The sequence below is a fragment of the Anarrhichthys ocellatus genome, unplaced genomic scaffold (genome assembly GCF_004355925.1).
Source record: "Anarrhichthys ocellatus isolate YVR2014 unplaced genomic scaffold, GSC_Weel_1.0 scaffold830, whole genome shotgun sequence".
NCBI lineage: Eukaryota > Metazoa > Chordata > Actinopteri > Perciformes > Anarhichadidae > Anarrhichthys > Anarrhichthys ocellatus.
The window spans coordinates 1-17,784 of NW_022280804.1; the positions used below are offsets into that span (position 1 = coordinate 1).

The 17,784-nt window shown below is 44.1% G+C and overlaps 1 protein-coding gene across 3 annotated transcripts; it reads right to left on the reverse strand.

Annotated features, from left to right (window-relative positions):
- Window positions 1–6: 6 nt before the first annotated feature.
- On the reverse strand, window positions 7–17,600 carry LOC116377037 (liprin-alpha-1-like). 3 transcript variants are annotated; one of them, XM_031838567.1, is made up of 16 exons: window positions 15,175–17,600; window positions 14,411–14,575; window positions 14,193–14,267; window positions 12,779–12,880; window positions 12,143–12,376; window positions 11,186–11,332; window positions 9,840–9,974; window positions 7,957–8,040; window positions 7,734–7,865; window positions 7,514–7,576; window positions 7,128–7,207; window positions 6,885–7,035; window positions 6,307–6,312; window positions 5,865–6,088; window positions 4,438–4,660; window positions 7–1,225 (listed from the first exon to the last, which is right to left on the reverse strand). In XM_031838567.1, exons 2-16 carry the CDS (start codon window positions 14,519–14,521, stop codon window positions 1,187–1,189), a joined length of 1,806 nt encoding a protein of 601 aa, XP_031694427.1. In that variant the 5' UTR covers window positions 14,522–14,575; window positions 15,175–17,600; the 3' UTR covers window positions 7–1,186. The 3 variants fall into 3 exon arrangements, with proteins under 3 accessions (XP_031694427.1, XP_031694428.1, XP_031694426.1); XM_031838568.1 differs by lacking the exon at window positions 6,307–6,312 and having other exon boundaries at window positions 15,175–17,599; XM_031838566.1 differs by lacking the exon at window positions 7–1,225 and having other exon boundaries at window positions 3,865–4,660; window positions 15,175–17,599.
- Window positions 17,601–17,784: the final 184 nt, after the last annotated feature.

Sequence of the window (17,784 nt, forward strand, 5' to 3'; positions counted from 1 at the left end):
CACACACACACACACACACACAATATACTGATACGGGGTAGTTAACTGTAAATACTACACGATAGCAGGACCATAGAAGCAGCTTCAGCGTTGCTCATTGGGTGAGACCAACTGACCCACGACATCCTCACCAGTTTCACCTAATGTTGGATTTAAAATGTTTTCTGTGTTCCATGTTATCTATACTTTTTCGGGACATATTAGATTTGTAAAAATGTAGAATTAAAATACTGTCAGGGTGACTTTCTATGCATCTCCAAATATGTATTATTATGTCATATATGTAAACTCTGATGCATCACTTCGGGGCTTTTTAATCTTTAATTGTGCGGTTAATGCAGTTTGTTTTTTTTTTAGTTCAACCTTCCTGTAATAAGTCTATAATAAAGAGCCGTCAACATACAGACACTCACATTTAAACCCATCAAAGCACCATCATGTTACCCTACAGCCGTTAATCAGAACGAGATCATGAATTCTGTTATATTTAAATCTAGAGTCCTGGTTTCACATTTTAGTTTTGACTATTTTCCACCAGATTTGAGAGAGTTTCTAATGTTTGAGAAGATAAATGATCATTTACAGAAAATAATTAAGTTTTTGTGTTTTATTTTGACACAGACATTATGTAACGTCATGGAATTTAAAGGGGTAAAGTTCTTAGAATGAATGAGTGTTTGGTAGTTATGATCGGGACTGATGTAAAACATTAACTCAGTGAAAATGGAATATCATTTTAATGTTTTAATTGATGGCTTTCTGTCCTCTTTAGGGTTAAGACGTTTTGAACCGGATTTAATGTTACAAATTGCAGAATTTATCCAAACCCAAAATTCTCATTTGACTCGTATATAAAACGCTGTTTAAACATCTGATGAGCAAAAACCAGCAAATGAGAAACTCTTTCTGCTTGAAAAAAATATTCAAACAAATAATAAATTATCAAAATTTGTTGCATATGAACTTTCTCTTGATCGACCGAGCAATTAATCAACTAATCGTTTCAGCTCCAGAATAGAACAGCAGACCTAAAGCACACGGTGGCCGAGGGAAGTACAATAATGCCACTAAAGGTGTGAACACCTCTGGATGTGGAAGGTGCTATTTGTGAGCGTGCGGAGGAGTTTAGCGTCGCACTGGATGAGATGAAGACGCTGAACATTGAGGATCACACTACAGCAGCGCTCTAGTTTACCTTCCTGCGGTGCTTCCGCAGGTCACTAGGCTGAAGCGTGGCAGAGGAAAGAGAGAGAGGAGAAAAAAAAAAAAGCAGTTAGTGAGACGCACAACAGACCGGCGGCGGATCAAAGCCATGCGCACACGCACACACACACACACCAAGAGAAATCGTCAGTTATAATTGCGCAGTAAAGACGTGCAGTTCTTTGAAAAACGAGGTCTGCAGGAGACACTGCAAAAGCGCCACGCTGAAGGTCGGGACGGGTGCAGCCCGGCTCTGAAGCTGATGAAGGAGATCAGAGGGAGGAAGAGGAAGGAGATTGGAGGGAGGAAGAGGAGTCAAGGTCTCGAGGAAACCACTTTGAGTAACTCGAGGTATCTGAGCAGCGAGCAGGCGACTTATGATTAAAGCTTTGTTTATACGCAGACGGACGCGAACAAACAAAATGAACTGTGAAGAATCAAAAAGACAACGAGGTAACTCATCGACGTGAACATACACTGTAGATGTTACTGGCAGAAAGCTGCAAACCGAACTCCGTTGTCTTTGTACAAACATTAAAAGTATTATAAAGAAGCAGAGGTTGAATATCCTGTAATCGATCTGTAGATTCTTAAGACCTCCTGTTGCTGAGCTTGTTATAGTTTTGCTTTAACGTGATACGAGTGCGACACCTGGATTTATGAAGCCGAAGATGTTCGTCATATTTTCCACTGAGCACCTAAAAAGGGAGGAGGAGGGTCCCCCCACCCCTGCATTCCTCACCGGCCTGGCATTAGCAGAGCAAATAAACCATCAGCGTGCCACATTTCTATGCTCCTTTTCTTTTTGCTCCCAGGAGGAAAAATAGCTAATCAGTCATTTCCTCTCCTCATGTGACGCACTGAGGCCGGAGCAGGGAAGAGATCAGAGAGATATAAAGAGGAAACAGGAAGAGGGAATTCATTTTATCACCAAAAATGTTCCTTTCCTTCTTGTTCCAGGACATTTCGACTGGTTTCACTGATGCTTTGTACACAGATATTCAATGTTATTAATCTAAACTACATTGAGGCCGACGGTCGTTTCTCATGAACCCAAAGCAGCGCTCCTTTCTCCTCCCCGTAAATCTCACAAACACTGAACCAGTGCAGCTCTGCTCGGACTTGAGTTCATTCTTTCAACCGCAAGATCACAAATTCCTGAAAGGACTGACTGATGAGGAACAGCAGCTCCGGCATTAACGGGAAAGAACCAACGAGAACTAAACTCTCCGCCACAGCTCAGTGTTGCATCTTCAAACGTCTGGATGCAAACAGAGGAGCTGGAGCTAACACGAGTATTTCATAATGCAGGCTGCTCAGTTACTGGTGTTCTTAATGTCTTTGTATTGTACACAGACTGTACTGCAGGACCCAGAGGGACAAACAGCAGATCAGACCAACGTGGCCCTTAAAGAAGGACCGGAGCACCAGAGGTAACAGCCCACTGGGTGTTTCCTCTCCTGTTACCACCATGTTTCACTGTTGGGATTGTATTGGGCAGGTGATGAGCAGTGCCTGGTTTTCTCCACACATACCACTTAGAATTAATGCCAAAAAGTTCAATCTTGGTCTCATCAGACCAGAGCATCTTATTTCTCATAGTCTGGGAGTCCTTCATGTGTTTTTTGGCAAACTCTATGCGGGCTTTCATATGTCTTGCACTGAGGAGAGGCTTCCGTCGGGCCACTCTGCCATAAAGCCCCGACTGGTGGAGGGCTGAAGTGATAGTTGACTTTGTGGAACTTTCTCCCATCTCCCTACTGCATCTCTGGAGCTCAGCCACAGTGATCTTTGGGTTCTTCTTTACCTCTCTCACCAAGGCTCTTCTTCCACGATTGCTCAGTTTGGCTGGACGGCCAGGTCTAGGAAGAGTTCTGGTCGTCCCAAACTTCTTCCATTTAAGGATTATGGAGGCCACTGTGCTCTTAGGAACCTTGAGTGTTGCAGAAATTCTTTTGTAACCGTGGCCAGATCTGTGCCTTGCCACAATTCTGTCTCTGAGCTCCTTGGGCAGTTCCTTCGACCTCATGATTCTCATTTGCTCTGACATGCACTGTGAGCTGTAAGGTCTTATATAGACAGGTGTGTGCCTTTCCTAATCAAGTCCAATCAGTTTAATTAAACACAGCTGGACTCCAATGAAGGAGTAGAACCATCTCAAGGAGGATCAGAAGAAATGGACAGCATGTGAGTTAAATATGAATGTCACAGCAAAGGGTCTGAATACTTATGACCATGTGATATTTCAGTTTTTCTTTTTTAATAAATTTGCAAAAATTTCTACATTTGTTTTGTTCTGTCAAGATGGGGTGCTGAGTGTACATTAATGAGAAATAAAATGAACTTTTTTGATTTTAGCAAATGGCTGCAATGAAACAAAGAGTGAAAAATTTAAAGGGGTCTGAATACTTTCCGTACCCACTGTATATTACATTACAGTCATTTAGCAGACGCTTTTATCCAAAGCGACTTACAATTCTGAGTCCATCACATTTCGACACCGTAGGCACAGCTACGGGAGCAATTTTGGGGTTAAGTGTGTTGCTCAAGGACACATCGGCATGCGACTAGCGGAGCCGGAGCTCGAACCGCCGACCCTCTGATTGAAAGACGGCCCTGCTATCCACTTAGCCACAATCACTCATATATATCTATATCTATATCTATATCTATAGATAGATAGATAGATATAGATATAGATATATATAGATATATATAATTCTTAATATGATCTCGACAAATGTGCAATCACAAGTTATTCTGGGAGCAAAGTGATGCGTTTAGCACACAGTAAAAGGAAAAGTTGTCCTGTGTGTATTTAAAAAAAATCGGAAGAGGAAGAGGCCGACTGCACCCACCCGGCTGTGGAGAGAGAGCTGCAGGTACCTGAGAGTAGGGCGCATAGCTACAGGCGTGAGGGGGGGGTGCTGAAGCCAGTCGCACCATAAGGCAGGTAAGTGACTGTCTGCTGGGAGAGGGAGCTCTGGATGACGTAGGGGTCATAGCTATAGCGCTACGAGCGAGGGGCAGTTACACACACACAAGGTTACACACTCGATACACACGTTAGTACAGTAACCACACTGGTGAGAGGAGACGGCATGAACACACGGGGAAGCACCTACAACTACAAATAAATACGACTTCCTGGACTTATGTCATGACAGAAACAAACACTAAATGAAGTCAAACAAGCTATTCAGTGCCGCCGTATGGGATACATGGAGGCTTTACCAGGGTCATGACGCCCATGCGGTCCAGTTCTCTGTTGGGGCTGCGTCTGGGGGTGGAGTGTCCGGAGCCTGGAGGAGAGCCGCCCAGCGAGGAGCCCGGACACAGTGACGGGTTGATGGAGCTCATGGAGCGGAAACGTCCTCCCAGGCTCTCGCCGCTGCCCACCCGGCACTCAATCTCCTCCGCCCGGATGGCTGTGTTCTCCTTCTCCTCCTGGATCATTCTGTGATGACAGAGGGACGACAGGGAGTTTCACCCTCTGAACCCCAAAAAAAGCATGTGTTCAAGAGGAGAGGAGAGAGAAGAGAGGAGAGGAGAGGAGAGAAGAGAGAGGAGGGGTGGGGAGAGAGGAGAGGAGAGAGGAGAGAGGAGAGAGAAGAGGAGGAGAGAGAGTAGAGAGGAGGAGAGAGAGTAAAGAGAAGACGAGAGAGGAGAGAAGGGGAGAGGGGAGGAGAGAGGAGAGAGAAAAGGAGAGATGAGAGGAGAGGAGAGAGAAGAGGAGGGATGAGAGAGGAGAGAGGAGGAGAGGGGAGAGAGGAGGGGAGGGGAGAGAGGAGAGGAGAGAAGAGAGAGGAGAGGAGAGGAGAGGAGGGGAGAGAGGAGGGGAGGGGAGAGAGGATAGAGAGAGGAAAGGATAGAGAGACTAGGAGAGAGGAGAGGAGAGGAAAGAAGAGAGGAGAGGAGAGAGGAGAGGAGAGAGCAGAGAGAGGAGAGAGAAGAGGAGAGAGGGGAGGAGAGAGGAGAGAGAAGGGAGAGAGGAGATAGGAGAGAAGGGAGAGGAGAGGAGAGAGAGCGGAGAGAGGAGAGAGAAGAGGAGAGAGGAGAGAGAAGGGGAGGGGAGAGAGGAGAGAGGAGAGAGAGGAGAGAAGGGAGAGGGGAGGAGAGAAGGGAGAGGGGAGGAGAGAGGAGAGAGAAGGGGAGGGGAGAGAGGAGATAGGAGAGAAGGGAGAGGAGAGAGCGGAGAGAGGAGAGAGGACAGAAGAGAGAGGAGAGGAGAGAGAGACAGAGACAGAGAGAGGAGAGCGGAGAGAGGAGAGAGGAGAGAGAAGAGGAGTGGAGTGAGGAGAGAGGAGAGGCTGGAAGTAGAGGATGTTAAAATAGTTCTATATTTATAGCGGGTGGAGCCTCCATTTTTTCCCCAACATTGGTAACACTCGTGTCCACTTGAAACACGTTGGACATATAGATTCCATTGTTTTCCAATTTTTATCATTAATTATCAAAATTAAACTTGCGTTTTATTTATTTTTTCATGATTTATGACATCATAACTGTGTTATTCTGCACTGAAGACATGTTCTAGTTCTCTCTACTTCTAGTCATGATGGTTCTGTTTCCATAGAGGAGCAGTCGAGAGGCGTGACAACCTGCAGACATGTTGATAGAAAAGACAGCGTTACGTGAAGCACAGTTTGGTGTGCCGGTACCTTATTTCATTGTTGATGGCATCCAGCTGCTCCTGCAGCATTAAGGCGAGTGTCTGTGCGTCCGCCTGGCCACCAGGGGACAGCATGTCCACCGAGCTGAACATGGTCTCTCGATCGTCCTCCAGGTCCGAGGCGTCCATGTCGCTCTCGAAGGCCTGGGCCACGTTGGCCAGCACGTTGGCCTGCTGCATGCGCTCCCACTCCTGCTCGTTCAGAGTCTGCACCTGGATTCATTCACGCAGGTAAGAAACAGGGAAGGGGAGAGGAACGGAGGTCAAGATACCAAGAGGGAATCAGATATCGAAGGCAGAAAAAGGATAAAAGAGACAGGGAAAGAGAGCAGGATATGAGAGGGAAGTGGACATTAGCTGAGTACTTGAGTATTTGTCATGAATGCACCACACAAGTAACTTCCACTGTTCTCTCCACCACACTGACTTACATGTCGCTGAAGTCCAGAGTGGAAGCAAACAGAGAGAAACGGAGAAGAAGAAAATCATCAGAAATAACTCAAACATTAGACAGAAACAGGTGGAGGAAGGAAAACAGCACAAAGAGAGCATGTTCCAGTAAATGACTTCAACAAGAGGGAGAGATCTCAAGAACACCTTTCAAGTTATAGAACAGCGAATAGGAATTCACCAAGTACAGAACCTGGACACAAAGACGTCCGTCTGTCACTTCCTCTTTGGACTAGACGGTGCTTATGCTGCATAAACTGTTCAATGTGTTAACAAGAGAAGTAAATGACAGATCCGTAGGGCTGTAACAAATAGTTTGAAGCTTCAAAGCTTTGTTCATTAAATCAACATTTGAATGCTGCTCAGCTGGTTCCTATTTAAAGTAATTCAGTAATTCAAAAAATTAGTTTTGAGGATTTCTTTCTTTCTCATGGTGATGAGGGACATTTGGCACAGCCCTACTGATCTGCTATAAGCTCCTGCTGCATTCCTTTAACGCAAGTAGAGGAAATAGAAATCTCAGAATTCATTGAGCTCAGATTAAACGCAAGGAGTTCACCTTGGACGGCTCGTCCCGGAGCGCCGCCATGCGCCCCTTCTGAGGCCGCCTCAGCACCAGAGCGCTGCCGTAGTGGTCCGAGTTACTGTCCATCATGGAGGAAGCAGACACGGGGTACCTGAAATCTGGAGTGCTGCCCAGCTGAGACCGTCTGGGGGAAGAAAAGAATCAAACCAACCAATCAGAAAGAGTCCGCGTCTAGAGGGTGAATCCCTGAACTCCACACCTCGACACCTGGCTTACCCGTGTAGTAAGGAGTTACTCCGGCTCCTCCCCTGCTCGCTCTCCGCCCTCATGGTCTCAATCTGGATCAGGAGCTGCTCCTGTAGGAGAGGACATATCAAACAATAAGGACGCGTTATGAGAAGCCACAGATTAGGGATGCCCTGTTGAGCTGAGAGTGTATTTTAAAGATTTTAACTTCTTGTATTGCTGCTTAAGAAAGACTATTTGTTTACATACAAGAATAATAAAGACATGTGGATTCTTTTCTGAATTAATTGTCTTTCTTCCCTCATAGAATAATCAAAAAGAGCCGATAAGAGTATCGATAAGCAGTATTGATAAGAGTACTAGTATAACGATAGACACAGAGGAGGAGTCAGCTAACACTTTGAACAACCCCTCACCTTCTCATGGTGAGACTCCTCAATCAGCTTCTTGGTGTGCTCCAGTTCTCTGATCAGGGCATTCTGAGAAGAGACAGAAAACAAGCTAAAGCTGAAGCTGCGAACCACGTAGTATGAGGACGATATTAAATATTCATCAGGGCAAAGGATGCAGTGTCCTTTAGCCCGTCTGCCTCTGTCAATCATCATCATCACCACCACCACACTGGTGTCCCGTCACCTTGTCCTCCAGAGCAGACATCCGTTCTTTGAGGTGAAGCTGGAGTCTCTCGTTGGACTCCGAGAGGAGCTTGTCGACCGTCTCCGACAGACGCTTGTTGTGCTCCTCGTTCATCTTTTCTCGCTGCCGTGCCTGTACGAATAGAAAGACGTGATTTATTAATTGAAAGGTTCACGTTCAGACCGTCTCAGTGTAGTGAGGGCAGGTTCCTCCTCTTCCTCACCCTGAGCAGTTCCTGGTTCTTCTCCTCCAGCTGAGCCTCCAGCTGCTTCAGTCTCTCCTCCACATTGCCGTGTCGTTCCTCTGCCTGAAAATCAACAACGATAAAAGAAAAACTTTCATGTCTCAGTATATTAAATCCTCTCAGCGCCTACGTCAACATGCACATTAATAATTCACAATATGACAATTATACGAGTCATAGAAACTGCATATATATTTGGTTTGGATATGGCGATTAAGCGTCATTTCTAATCAGGATTTAGGAGCATTCTTCAGACGCGTCGACAGCGCATTCACAACATGTGTTGAATATCATTTTGGGGTTTTTCTTGCCTGTTTACAGTCAGCTGTGTGCGTTCTACACAAACCAACTAGACAATAGTTTCTGAATACCAGTAGAATATAAGTGTGCATGTACACGTGGTCAGTGTCTCTAGTGCTAGGCTCTGATCTGAACTGGTTGGTCCTACATCCTGGAGAAGGACCTCTCTGAGGAGAAAAAAGGCCAAAAGTTGGCCCCGTTTGAGGTTTAAGTCAAGGTCAAGTCCTTCAAAAGGAGGGGGGGGTCACCAACATCGACAGCCTGGGAAGCAAACTTCTACATGTGCTAATGTAAGAGCTCAACTTAACTGTCGAAAACTATAACCAGTAACAACAGGTATTATTGCTCTATTGGCCAACAGGCGGGACCAGTTTCTCCTCAAGTCTTTGAGCAAACCAGCGTCCACTTCCTGTTTGTGTTAGACAGCAAACATTAGGAGGAGTTTCTGTGTTTGAGAAGAAAGAGGTTCCAGCATGACGCAGCGATGGACACAGCTCACCAGCACATGAAGCACAAAGCTTTCTGATAGATTGTCACTGCACTTCACCAGGCACTCATGTAAAGGATGAACTGGAACCGGAGCTATACTACGATTAGTTCTATCTGAAGGAACATTTGTTTCTTCTGTGGTTCTGGACATGTGAATAGTTTGTTTGTCTTGGCCTGGTGAAGTTCAGTGAGAGAAGAAAAGTCATCCACTATCCAGGAGGTCTAGGTCTGTGAGGGGAGCTGGTCTACCTTCTTCTGAGTCTTGGAGCCTTTAGAGCCACATGGAACACACTAACGTTTTGACAAGGAGGCGGTAGGGACGCCATGAAGACAGACAGAAAGGACAAAGAGGAGAAAAGAGGGATTCAACGTACATTCACTGATTTAAATAGAGTGAGAGAAATGGACAGAAAGCTGCCGGTTCAACAGCGGAACGTGAACTTAGTGACGGTTAATTTCTGAGATTGATGATAAAACATGGACACACACAGATGACGTATTGCGTCAGAGGAGGAACAATACAATAAGGGATGTTACGTTAGACTTCAGAAGATGGACCGAGCGACTGATGGAGTAGTGAGAGGGTGGAGAAAAGTGTCTAATTAAATCAAATCAACTGTACCCTCAGACAGAGAGTACATGATTTAAAACATGTGAAAGGAGGCGGCTGCTTCCTGATGAACTCTGAAACAAAAACACTCAGATGACAATAAGAATGATTGTTGGATTTCAGAGATGTACTGTGAGCCAGTTCTGTTACAAATAAGGAGCCAAGTCATTCAGCAGCAGCATGTGAGACAAAGACTCAAACTATAAATGGATAAAAACATCAAATCTCTAAAAATATCTCCCTGTGGATATTCAGAGCAACGTAAACAAAAGGCTTCCTCGGCAGCTGCTGTTGTTGTTGTTGAGATGTCAAAGTAAAATAATCTTGTTAATTCATTCTTATCTCTTTTCCAAGAGACGTGTCAAGAGAGGATTCGAACAAAGGTTTGGGACTTTTCAGAGGTCTCTTTTTGATAAAGTATTTCATAGTTTAAAATAAAGTAAAGGTTGAAAGGTGCTGGTACCTTGGTGAGGGCAGCCACCCTCTGAGCCAGCTCTGCCTCCACCTCGGGCAGAGTCTCCGCCTTGCGGATGGTCTGCTGCAGCTTCTGCTCCGCCAGCTCCAGCTTCTCCTGGAGCTGCCGGTTTCTGTCCTCCGTCTACAAGAAAGAAACAAAAACACAAAGTTATCAGTTGTTAGCGAGCGCGTACAAGACGCTGTGCTGCATCCTGGACTCTGGATTTTCGAGAGAGACGGAAAGAGAGACAGAGAGAGACAAAGGGAGAGACAGAGAGAGAGAGAGAGACAGATAGACAGACAGACAAAGGGAGAGACAGAGAGAGAGACAGACAGAGAGACAGACAAAGGGAGAGTCAGAGAGAGAGAGACAGAGACAGACAAAGGGAGAAGGGATGGGTGAGGCAGGAAGTGAGGAAGGGAGGATTCATAAAGACACAAAGACGGACTGAAAAGCCAGAAGAAAAGAGGAGAGAGACGTCTCCATCTCAGTGAGGACATAAAGAGTCTGTGAGGCTTCTTATTCAGCGTGTGAATACAGCAGGAAGTCATCAGCCAAAGAAGAAACTGCAGGAGATTCCTGTCTGAGACTCAAACACCCAGAAATCACCACACGCCTCGTCAACTCAGTCTGATCAGAATGTGAGGATGCTTTGTGGGTGTGATGAGATTACAGATCTTAACTGATTTAAAAATGTGGAACGTATATTAAACTATTCTCTCCTCTCCTCCCCTCTCTGTGTTCACTTCCTGTAGTTCAGTCAGAGTGTCTCCTCCTTGTTGTCACATGACTGTTGGTCTCAGATGAATCAATCATGACGTCATAGTTTCTCTGAGGAGCTCACACTTTAATGTTTTTACACAATCTGGTTAAAGTGAACACTTTATTAGAGGAGGGATTTATAATGAGAACATGAAGAATAAAATGTTGTTAATGAAATATCACAATGACGTAAGTGTTTGTCACAGATAACATGTTCAGGGACCGTCGTAAAGATGAAAATCTGACGCTAATGACATCCTTTTACAGCTTCTGGCTTCGATAAACGATGTAGTTTTGGCGAATGTTTAAAGAAAACATGCTTTTCTGTTTGCAGTGTTACAAACTGTATGTTTTCGGCCACAGAAGAAAAAAACAAAGCTGTATTACGTATATTTCTCCATTGAATACACACAAAAGTGTGTGAAAAACTCTGAACTATAGCATGTTAGTACAGACTGACAGCCTGTGAATACAATTCCTTTGTTTTCACTCAAATGTAAATCTACCAGGACTGAAATCTTTAGGTATGATGCAGGCTTCATGACCTGTGATCCATCATTGCAGCTTGTAGTCCAGTATCATGGACCCACCTGTCTGTAGAGAGAGTCCTTGTTGGCCACTTCGTTCTCCAGCTTGTCGTTGAGGTCGTGGACTGAGGTGGCCTCCCGCTGAGCGGCCAGGTAGCGCTTCTCCAGCGTGGTGATCCTCTCCTCCATGTCCTCCTTCTGAGCCATCGACTAAACACACAAACATCTGGTCTTCAGGTTTACCTTCTTTTTATTGTGTGTGTGTATCAAGTCCTGTACTTTAGTACGGTTTTCTTTTTCTTTCTACTCCACTACATTTCAGAGGGAAATATACGTATATTTATAACAAGTAAATGAAATACAGAGCATTGTTTTTAAGAAGAATTAACCACCCAATGGTATGAAAATGAATAAAATGAGTTCTATTGCAGCCAGCTGAAATGCATCTCACACGTAGTAATAATCTAATATTACAATAAATAATAATGTAACAACTAAAGAGCCCATTTGGATGCACGATGAGCACTTTTACTTTTATACTTCATTTACTTGATTATATATTTGCACACTTTAACTGAAGGAAGATTTGTGAATGCAGAACCTTCACTGTGGTATTTATATGCAAGAGGTCTTAGTACTTCTTCCTCCACAGGTTTGTTTGTTGTTGTGTGATCTAGGTGAAATTGAGAATGAGGTTCATCTTTGTTTGTTTTACGGTCCTGTCTAGAAGGTCATAAAAGCTGAAATTTTCAGTAAAATCATCTCCATATATGTTGATTTATTTTGCCCGAATGCAGATTTTATTTGCCAAGTTTGAGATAAAAGGCAGAATATTTAGTTTAAGACGAGCCTGTAGTTTTGTAATGATGTTTGACAATGTAACTGTATTGTTTTTGGTGTCTTGTAAACCAATGAGGGTCGAGCACTTTGGGTGCATGACATGAAAATAAAGAAACTAATAAATACATTTAGAGGAGTGTATTATAAAGAGGAGCTCACACTCCATGCAGCCCTCCTTACCTCTCTCAGGTCTCTCTGGAGCCGCGTGTTCATGTCTTCGGACTTGATGAGGTCCTTCCGGGCCGTGTCCAAGTCCTCCTCCAGCTCGTTGATGCGTGACACCATAGCGGCCATGCGCTCCTTCATCTGGCCCAGATCAGACGTCTGACGGTCCACCACGTCCTGGAGCTCGCTGACCTTCACAAAGCCCAGACCCAACTCCTCCTCCTGACTCAGAGAGCCGTCCGACGACCGCTGTGGGAGAACGTAACCGTGTTGGCACAAAGGACGAACAGGACACACACACACACGGAGGACTGATTTCATTCATCAGCTCATTCCATTGAACCGATTGACCTTCTTTAAACATCTGGAAGGGAAATGGAAGAAATCAGGAAACTAAGATTCTTCATCGTAGAAAACACCAGAATCAACTGTGGGCATTTTGGGATTCTTTTAACAATTGAGACTGATCAATATGATAATTGTGATTTCCTGTTGTTTGAAGTTACTACAAGGAACTTTAATATCTTTAATTTTGTGTTGATTCTGTTGGTCCCTGTGGACTAAAGTGGTAGTGTCTCTGAGCACCAGACTCCCTTTAGAAAACCTCTCATGTTACTGCAGCAGGGTCTGACCCTCTCAGAGTGCCCTCACCTTGCCGTTAGTGCTCGGTGTGTTTTCAGAGTTGTGGTTGACCTCACTGGTTCCGTCTGCCAGCCCTCTCTTCATGCCGCTCTGCTCCCTGAGGTAAGACAACTAGAGAGAACAGCAGCTCATTAACGCCAAAACCACCTCAACAAGTAGCTGGTTAACCACTGAACCAGCAGCAACAAAGGAGTCGGATTCCTTTTATCATTTGTCATGTTTTCTTTTTCCATTTCAGTAAAGCAAGTAGTGTGTATGTGTGTATGGGTGTGTGTGTGTCCAGAGCCTTGAGTTCAAACCACAACTATTCTGGTTGCAAACTCCCATGAAAACGCTGCAGAGACAGATATAGTCGATGCCAAATGGCCAAACGGGAGGAAAAAAACTGCACAAAGCTGCCTTGCCTTAGGAAGTAAAGTTTCTAATAAAAGCAGATTGGTAGATTTTATGTGTGTGTATGTGTGTGTGTGTGTGTGGTCCCAGGAAAAAAAGATGACTGCAGCATAAAGCAGAGAGGAAATCTAGGACACTTCCAAATGATCCTCTGGCTCTTTTGTCAATCTTAATCCCATTCAATACACAGTGGACTAAATACCTCTTTGCATTCATGTGCACATGTGTGTGTGTGTGGGGGGGGGGGAGAGTTCTCTCTAGAATTCAGTGTGAACACTCAAATATGTAAATAGGAATCCAGTGCAGGAGCGATGTCTTTAAATGGGTCAATGAGGAGCGAAGCTGCGTTGATCTGTTGGTCACATTCTCCTGGAGTCTCAAAGTCTCTCAATCTAGTTTAACATAAAGAAATAAAAACACTTTGATCCTTCAAACTGTCTCCATTCAGTTTGTGTCGGCACAGATAAATCTAAAAAGGACCACGTCATTCATTCCTACATCAAGTCTGCGATCAGTTACGGTCACAACATGGTCGCTCTTCTCTTTAGAGTTCTGTGAAGATCAACAACCTGAATAAACCGCTTAAAATCAGCGCTTTTGCTACATTTCACTTCCTGTTTTAAACATGAAATCCACCTAAAAAAACACTCAAAAAAGAATTAAAGGAAGAAGACAACTGGGTTGTACTGTGCAGAAAAAGCACCCAATAAAGCACGAGTGACATAATGTCCGTAGCTCAACAGCAGAGGGAAGCATCTGTTTAGTGTTTGTATTCTGGAGGTGAACTTGGAATGTTCAGTTTGGTAAATGTAAACCTAAATGTTTCACTCACAAGGACAAATGAGGAGAATAACAACGATGTCATCATCTTAAAGGGTTTGAGTCGGGTACTTCAGGGTGTCAAGTTGTTCCAGCAAACATTCCTACGTCATGTGAATGCACCATATTATGGATATTTCCTAAGTTGTATTGCTATTGGATTTGAGTCAAGTGGTTTTTTTCATTAACTCTCTTCAGATATTTTTCTTACTTCTTTGTGCGACATGGTGAGCTGCTCCTCCAACGTGCTGCATCTTTCCAAGGCGACGCGTAGTCGCTCTCTCACCTGCAACACGGGTGATACAAACACATCTTTAGGTCTCCTATTGCTTTGTTTACCAAACATGTGCATGTTACACGTGCACACTGTCTGTCTGTGTCTCTCTCTCTCCGTCTGTCTCTCTGACTGACAAACACACGCACACACACCTTCTCGTCGAGGGCTTTGTGGTGTTCGAACAGTGACTTGAGGGCTTTGAGGACCTCCACTTCACTGGAGACCCCCGCTGGAGACTGAGCCTGTCTCTTCACCACCGTCATCCTCAGACTGCGCTCGTGACGAGACACCAGACACTCCAGGTGCTCCAACAGCAGCTGGACCACGAAAAGACCACGTTAACAGGTGAGAAACCGCATAGCTCATGTGCTCACGTATGGAGCATCTAGAAACCTTTTCTACTTCCATAAATCACTAAAGGAGAGATTCCTGATTCCAGGAGATTGAATCATAATGACTTGATGAACTAAACTTTTTGAAGCATTTAAAAAGGGGCTTTTCTTAAAGGTAAGCTCATTTTTTCACGTGTTCGTGTGACGATGCTTCAACATTTGAGAGTCCAACTTTCAATATTTCAAATTATGAATTTACCGTTTAATTATGTACATGTTTCTGATATTAAAAGATAAAAGAAACATCTTAAGTAGGACGAGTGTGGAAGAGTAAACAGCTCCTACTCAGCACAAACAGACGTCTGTGATGAAGTTTATTGTCAGTGGTTGAAATATTTCGACGGTTGTGCAATTTGCAACGACCACAACGTTGTGACAAAGGTTCGGATTATAGGATAGAAACCGATTTGTCAAGGTGTGTTGTGACAACCACCTCTACCCAAAACAGAAAGTGGAGTGAGCACGGTGGATAGCTGTGTGTGTGTGTGTGTGTGTGTGTGTGTGTACCAGCATATCTTACTCACCCGTGTGTTGTTTCTCTCCGCCTTCAGCTCTGCGATCTCCTCCTCCTTCTCCAGAAGATGCTCCCGGCACACGTTCACCTCCTTTGTTAGCGTCGCAAACTCCTAGAACAGTAACGTACAAACACAGTAACGTGTAACTGGTTACTTACTGAGCTACAGTTGTATTTTCTCATGACGTGGCGGCAGGGAGTTATTTCTTCATGGACATGTCTTCATAAAGACGGATAGCAGTCAAAGGAGCTGAGTCATCACTTCCGTCTGTGTGGCTTCTGTGGAGGCTGTGATCACACAGCTGAGGTCACGGTTACATCAGAAACAATGGAGGCAAGAGGACAACTGCTGTCTGTCTGAGAGCAGCTTCAATCCTTCAGCAGACACTCAGCAGAGAGGTAATAATGCAGACCGCACTGACTTAAAGTCTGTTGAGTCATTATCTATCGCTGAAGGAGGTAACACAATGGTGATTAAGTCTATGACCCACTGATCAAAGTATTACAATATTTATATATTTGCATTGTGAACTGGGTGTCTATGGCGACATTTCTGGGAAAATTGCTGTATTAAAGTTGAACATAGCATGTTCGTATCAGTGGCCCAAACTATAGAGCTCTAGGACACCTCATGTTAGTAGAGACCGGACCAAACTATGTGTATAAACTATATGGTACAAACAATGAAAACTACGCTGTCTTATTTACGTCTGTATGGTGTTATGTTGAGAGTTGATGGAGCAGCTACAATGTTAGCGTAGCCTAGCACCGATCGATCCACACAGAAAACTATTTTAAAAGTTATTTGCTTGTCGTCTTGTGGACAGAACTAACAGAGCATCCATTCAGACATTTTACAAATCGGCATCATTATGTCGTTGTTTCAGCATCCTTTTGATCCATTTATTGCACTTAAATCCCAGCTAAATTACTTATTTTGGGTCCATACATTCATAAAGTAACATGGTTCGATGTTAAAAAGGAAGAAGATAACACCTCAAAGTACGTGAGAAATATGACGATACAACATCCTGCCACTGTGAGGAGAACCTGAGAAAGATGTGAGGTCCATTAGATCTCTCTCCCTCTCTCCCTCTCTCTCCCTCCCTCCCCCCTCCCCCCTCCCGCAGGCACCCGGTGAGTGGCGAGGCCTTCTCGCTGCGTTTCAAAGAGTGTGTGTGAGATGGGGGTTGCTGGAACTGATCATTCTTTTCAGTCACCACCAAAACCATTCTCTCGCCCCGGAGCTTTTCCAGCAACTGGCACAGACTCCGTTTCATTAAAACAAAGGAGTAAGTGGGAGTTTGCCATTGGCTACGACGGAGGCCTCCACTCTCTCGCTAACCAATGAGAGGCCAGGAGAGGCGGGCCCAGGGGGTAATTACAGAGTAGCTTACTTCCTACATTCCAGAGCAGACGCTGAGTTGTACAGCAACCTTAAGATTTCACCATTGATGAACCTGTACTTTCCACTTAACTCATCATGTACACAACATATCATATTGAGTGGAAACAAATGGGAGTGTGTGCTACTTGTTAGTAGACTTGTATGGTGGAAGTGCAGTTTAATGATTTCAGTCAAGGATAAGATAGATTTGTTTTTACATATCTGCTACTTTTGTAATGTATTTACATATTTCATTGTACTGTATAGTATTGTGCTGTACTTCAGTGTTTGCTGTTGAATTGTACTGATAATATTAGGCCACTAAATTGTAATAACCTGCCCGACGAAAATGACATTTACATTGAGATGGAAACTAAAATGTTGATTAATGTGCACTGTCCCTGGTTAATAAAAATAAAAATGGAAGTAGAGAAAGAGAAAACTTGGACCTTTGTTGGTGAGCTGCACGGTTAAAAAAAAATGATCTTGAACTGTGACCCAGACTGAACTATGAAAACCTCCCACGACACAAACAAAGCACTATAATATGAGCCACATATTTGTCTGTTTAGGAGATTGAAAATGAAGCTGGCACTTCCATATATGTGATGATACCTATGAAATAGTATGCAAGGTGGACATGAGAACATGTAGACGGGTATGGTGCACTTCAATACAATAGCCTGATAGGATAAACACTACCGCTATAATATCTTTAAAAGGTTCTCAATCACGTTTAACACTCTGAACACAGGAACCCACCGGTGGGATGGAAAAGCATGTTTTCTTTAAACAATCGCCAAAACTATATCGTTCATCAGCCAGAAGCTGTAAAAACTGTCATTATCGTCAGATTTTCATCGTTCCGACGGTCCTTGAACACATCGTTTGTGACGGATGCTTTCAATTAGAGAAAGTAACCGAAACTAAGATTAAAAATGTGATATTTCATCAGAAACATTTTATTCTACAAGTTTCATTATAAATCCCTCCTCTAATAAAGAGTTCACTTCAACCAGATTGTGTAAAAACATTACATTGTGAGCTTCTCAGTGAAACTATGAAGTCATGATTGATTCATCTGAGACCAACAGTCATGTGACAACAAGGAGGAGACACTCTGACTGAACTACAGGAAGTGAACACAGAGAGGAGAGCAGAGAGGAGAGGAGAGGAGAGAAGAGAAGAGAGGAGAGGAGAGAAGAGGAGAAGGGAGAAGAGGAGAGGAGAGAG

Coding starts and splice junctions, on each gene's coding strand:
- LOC116377037 (XM_031838567.1), bottom strand. CDS start 14,521: ATGACGGTGGTGAAGAGACAGGCTCAGTCTCCAGCGGGGGTCTCCAGT. Junction 11,333..12,142: donor TCCAGAGAGACCTGAGAGAG/GTAAGGAGGGCT, acceptor TTGTGTGTTTAG/TCGATGGCTCAGAAGGAGGA. Junction 7,866..7,956: donor AGAACCAGGAACTGCTCAGG/GTGAGGAAGAGG, acceptor CTATTCGTACAG/GCACGGCAGCGAGAAAAGAT.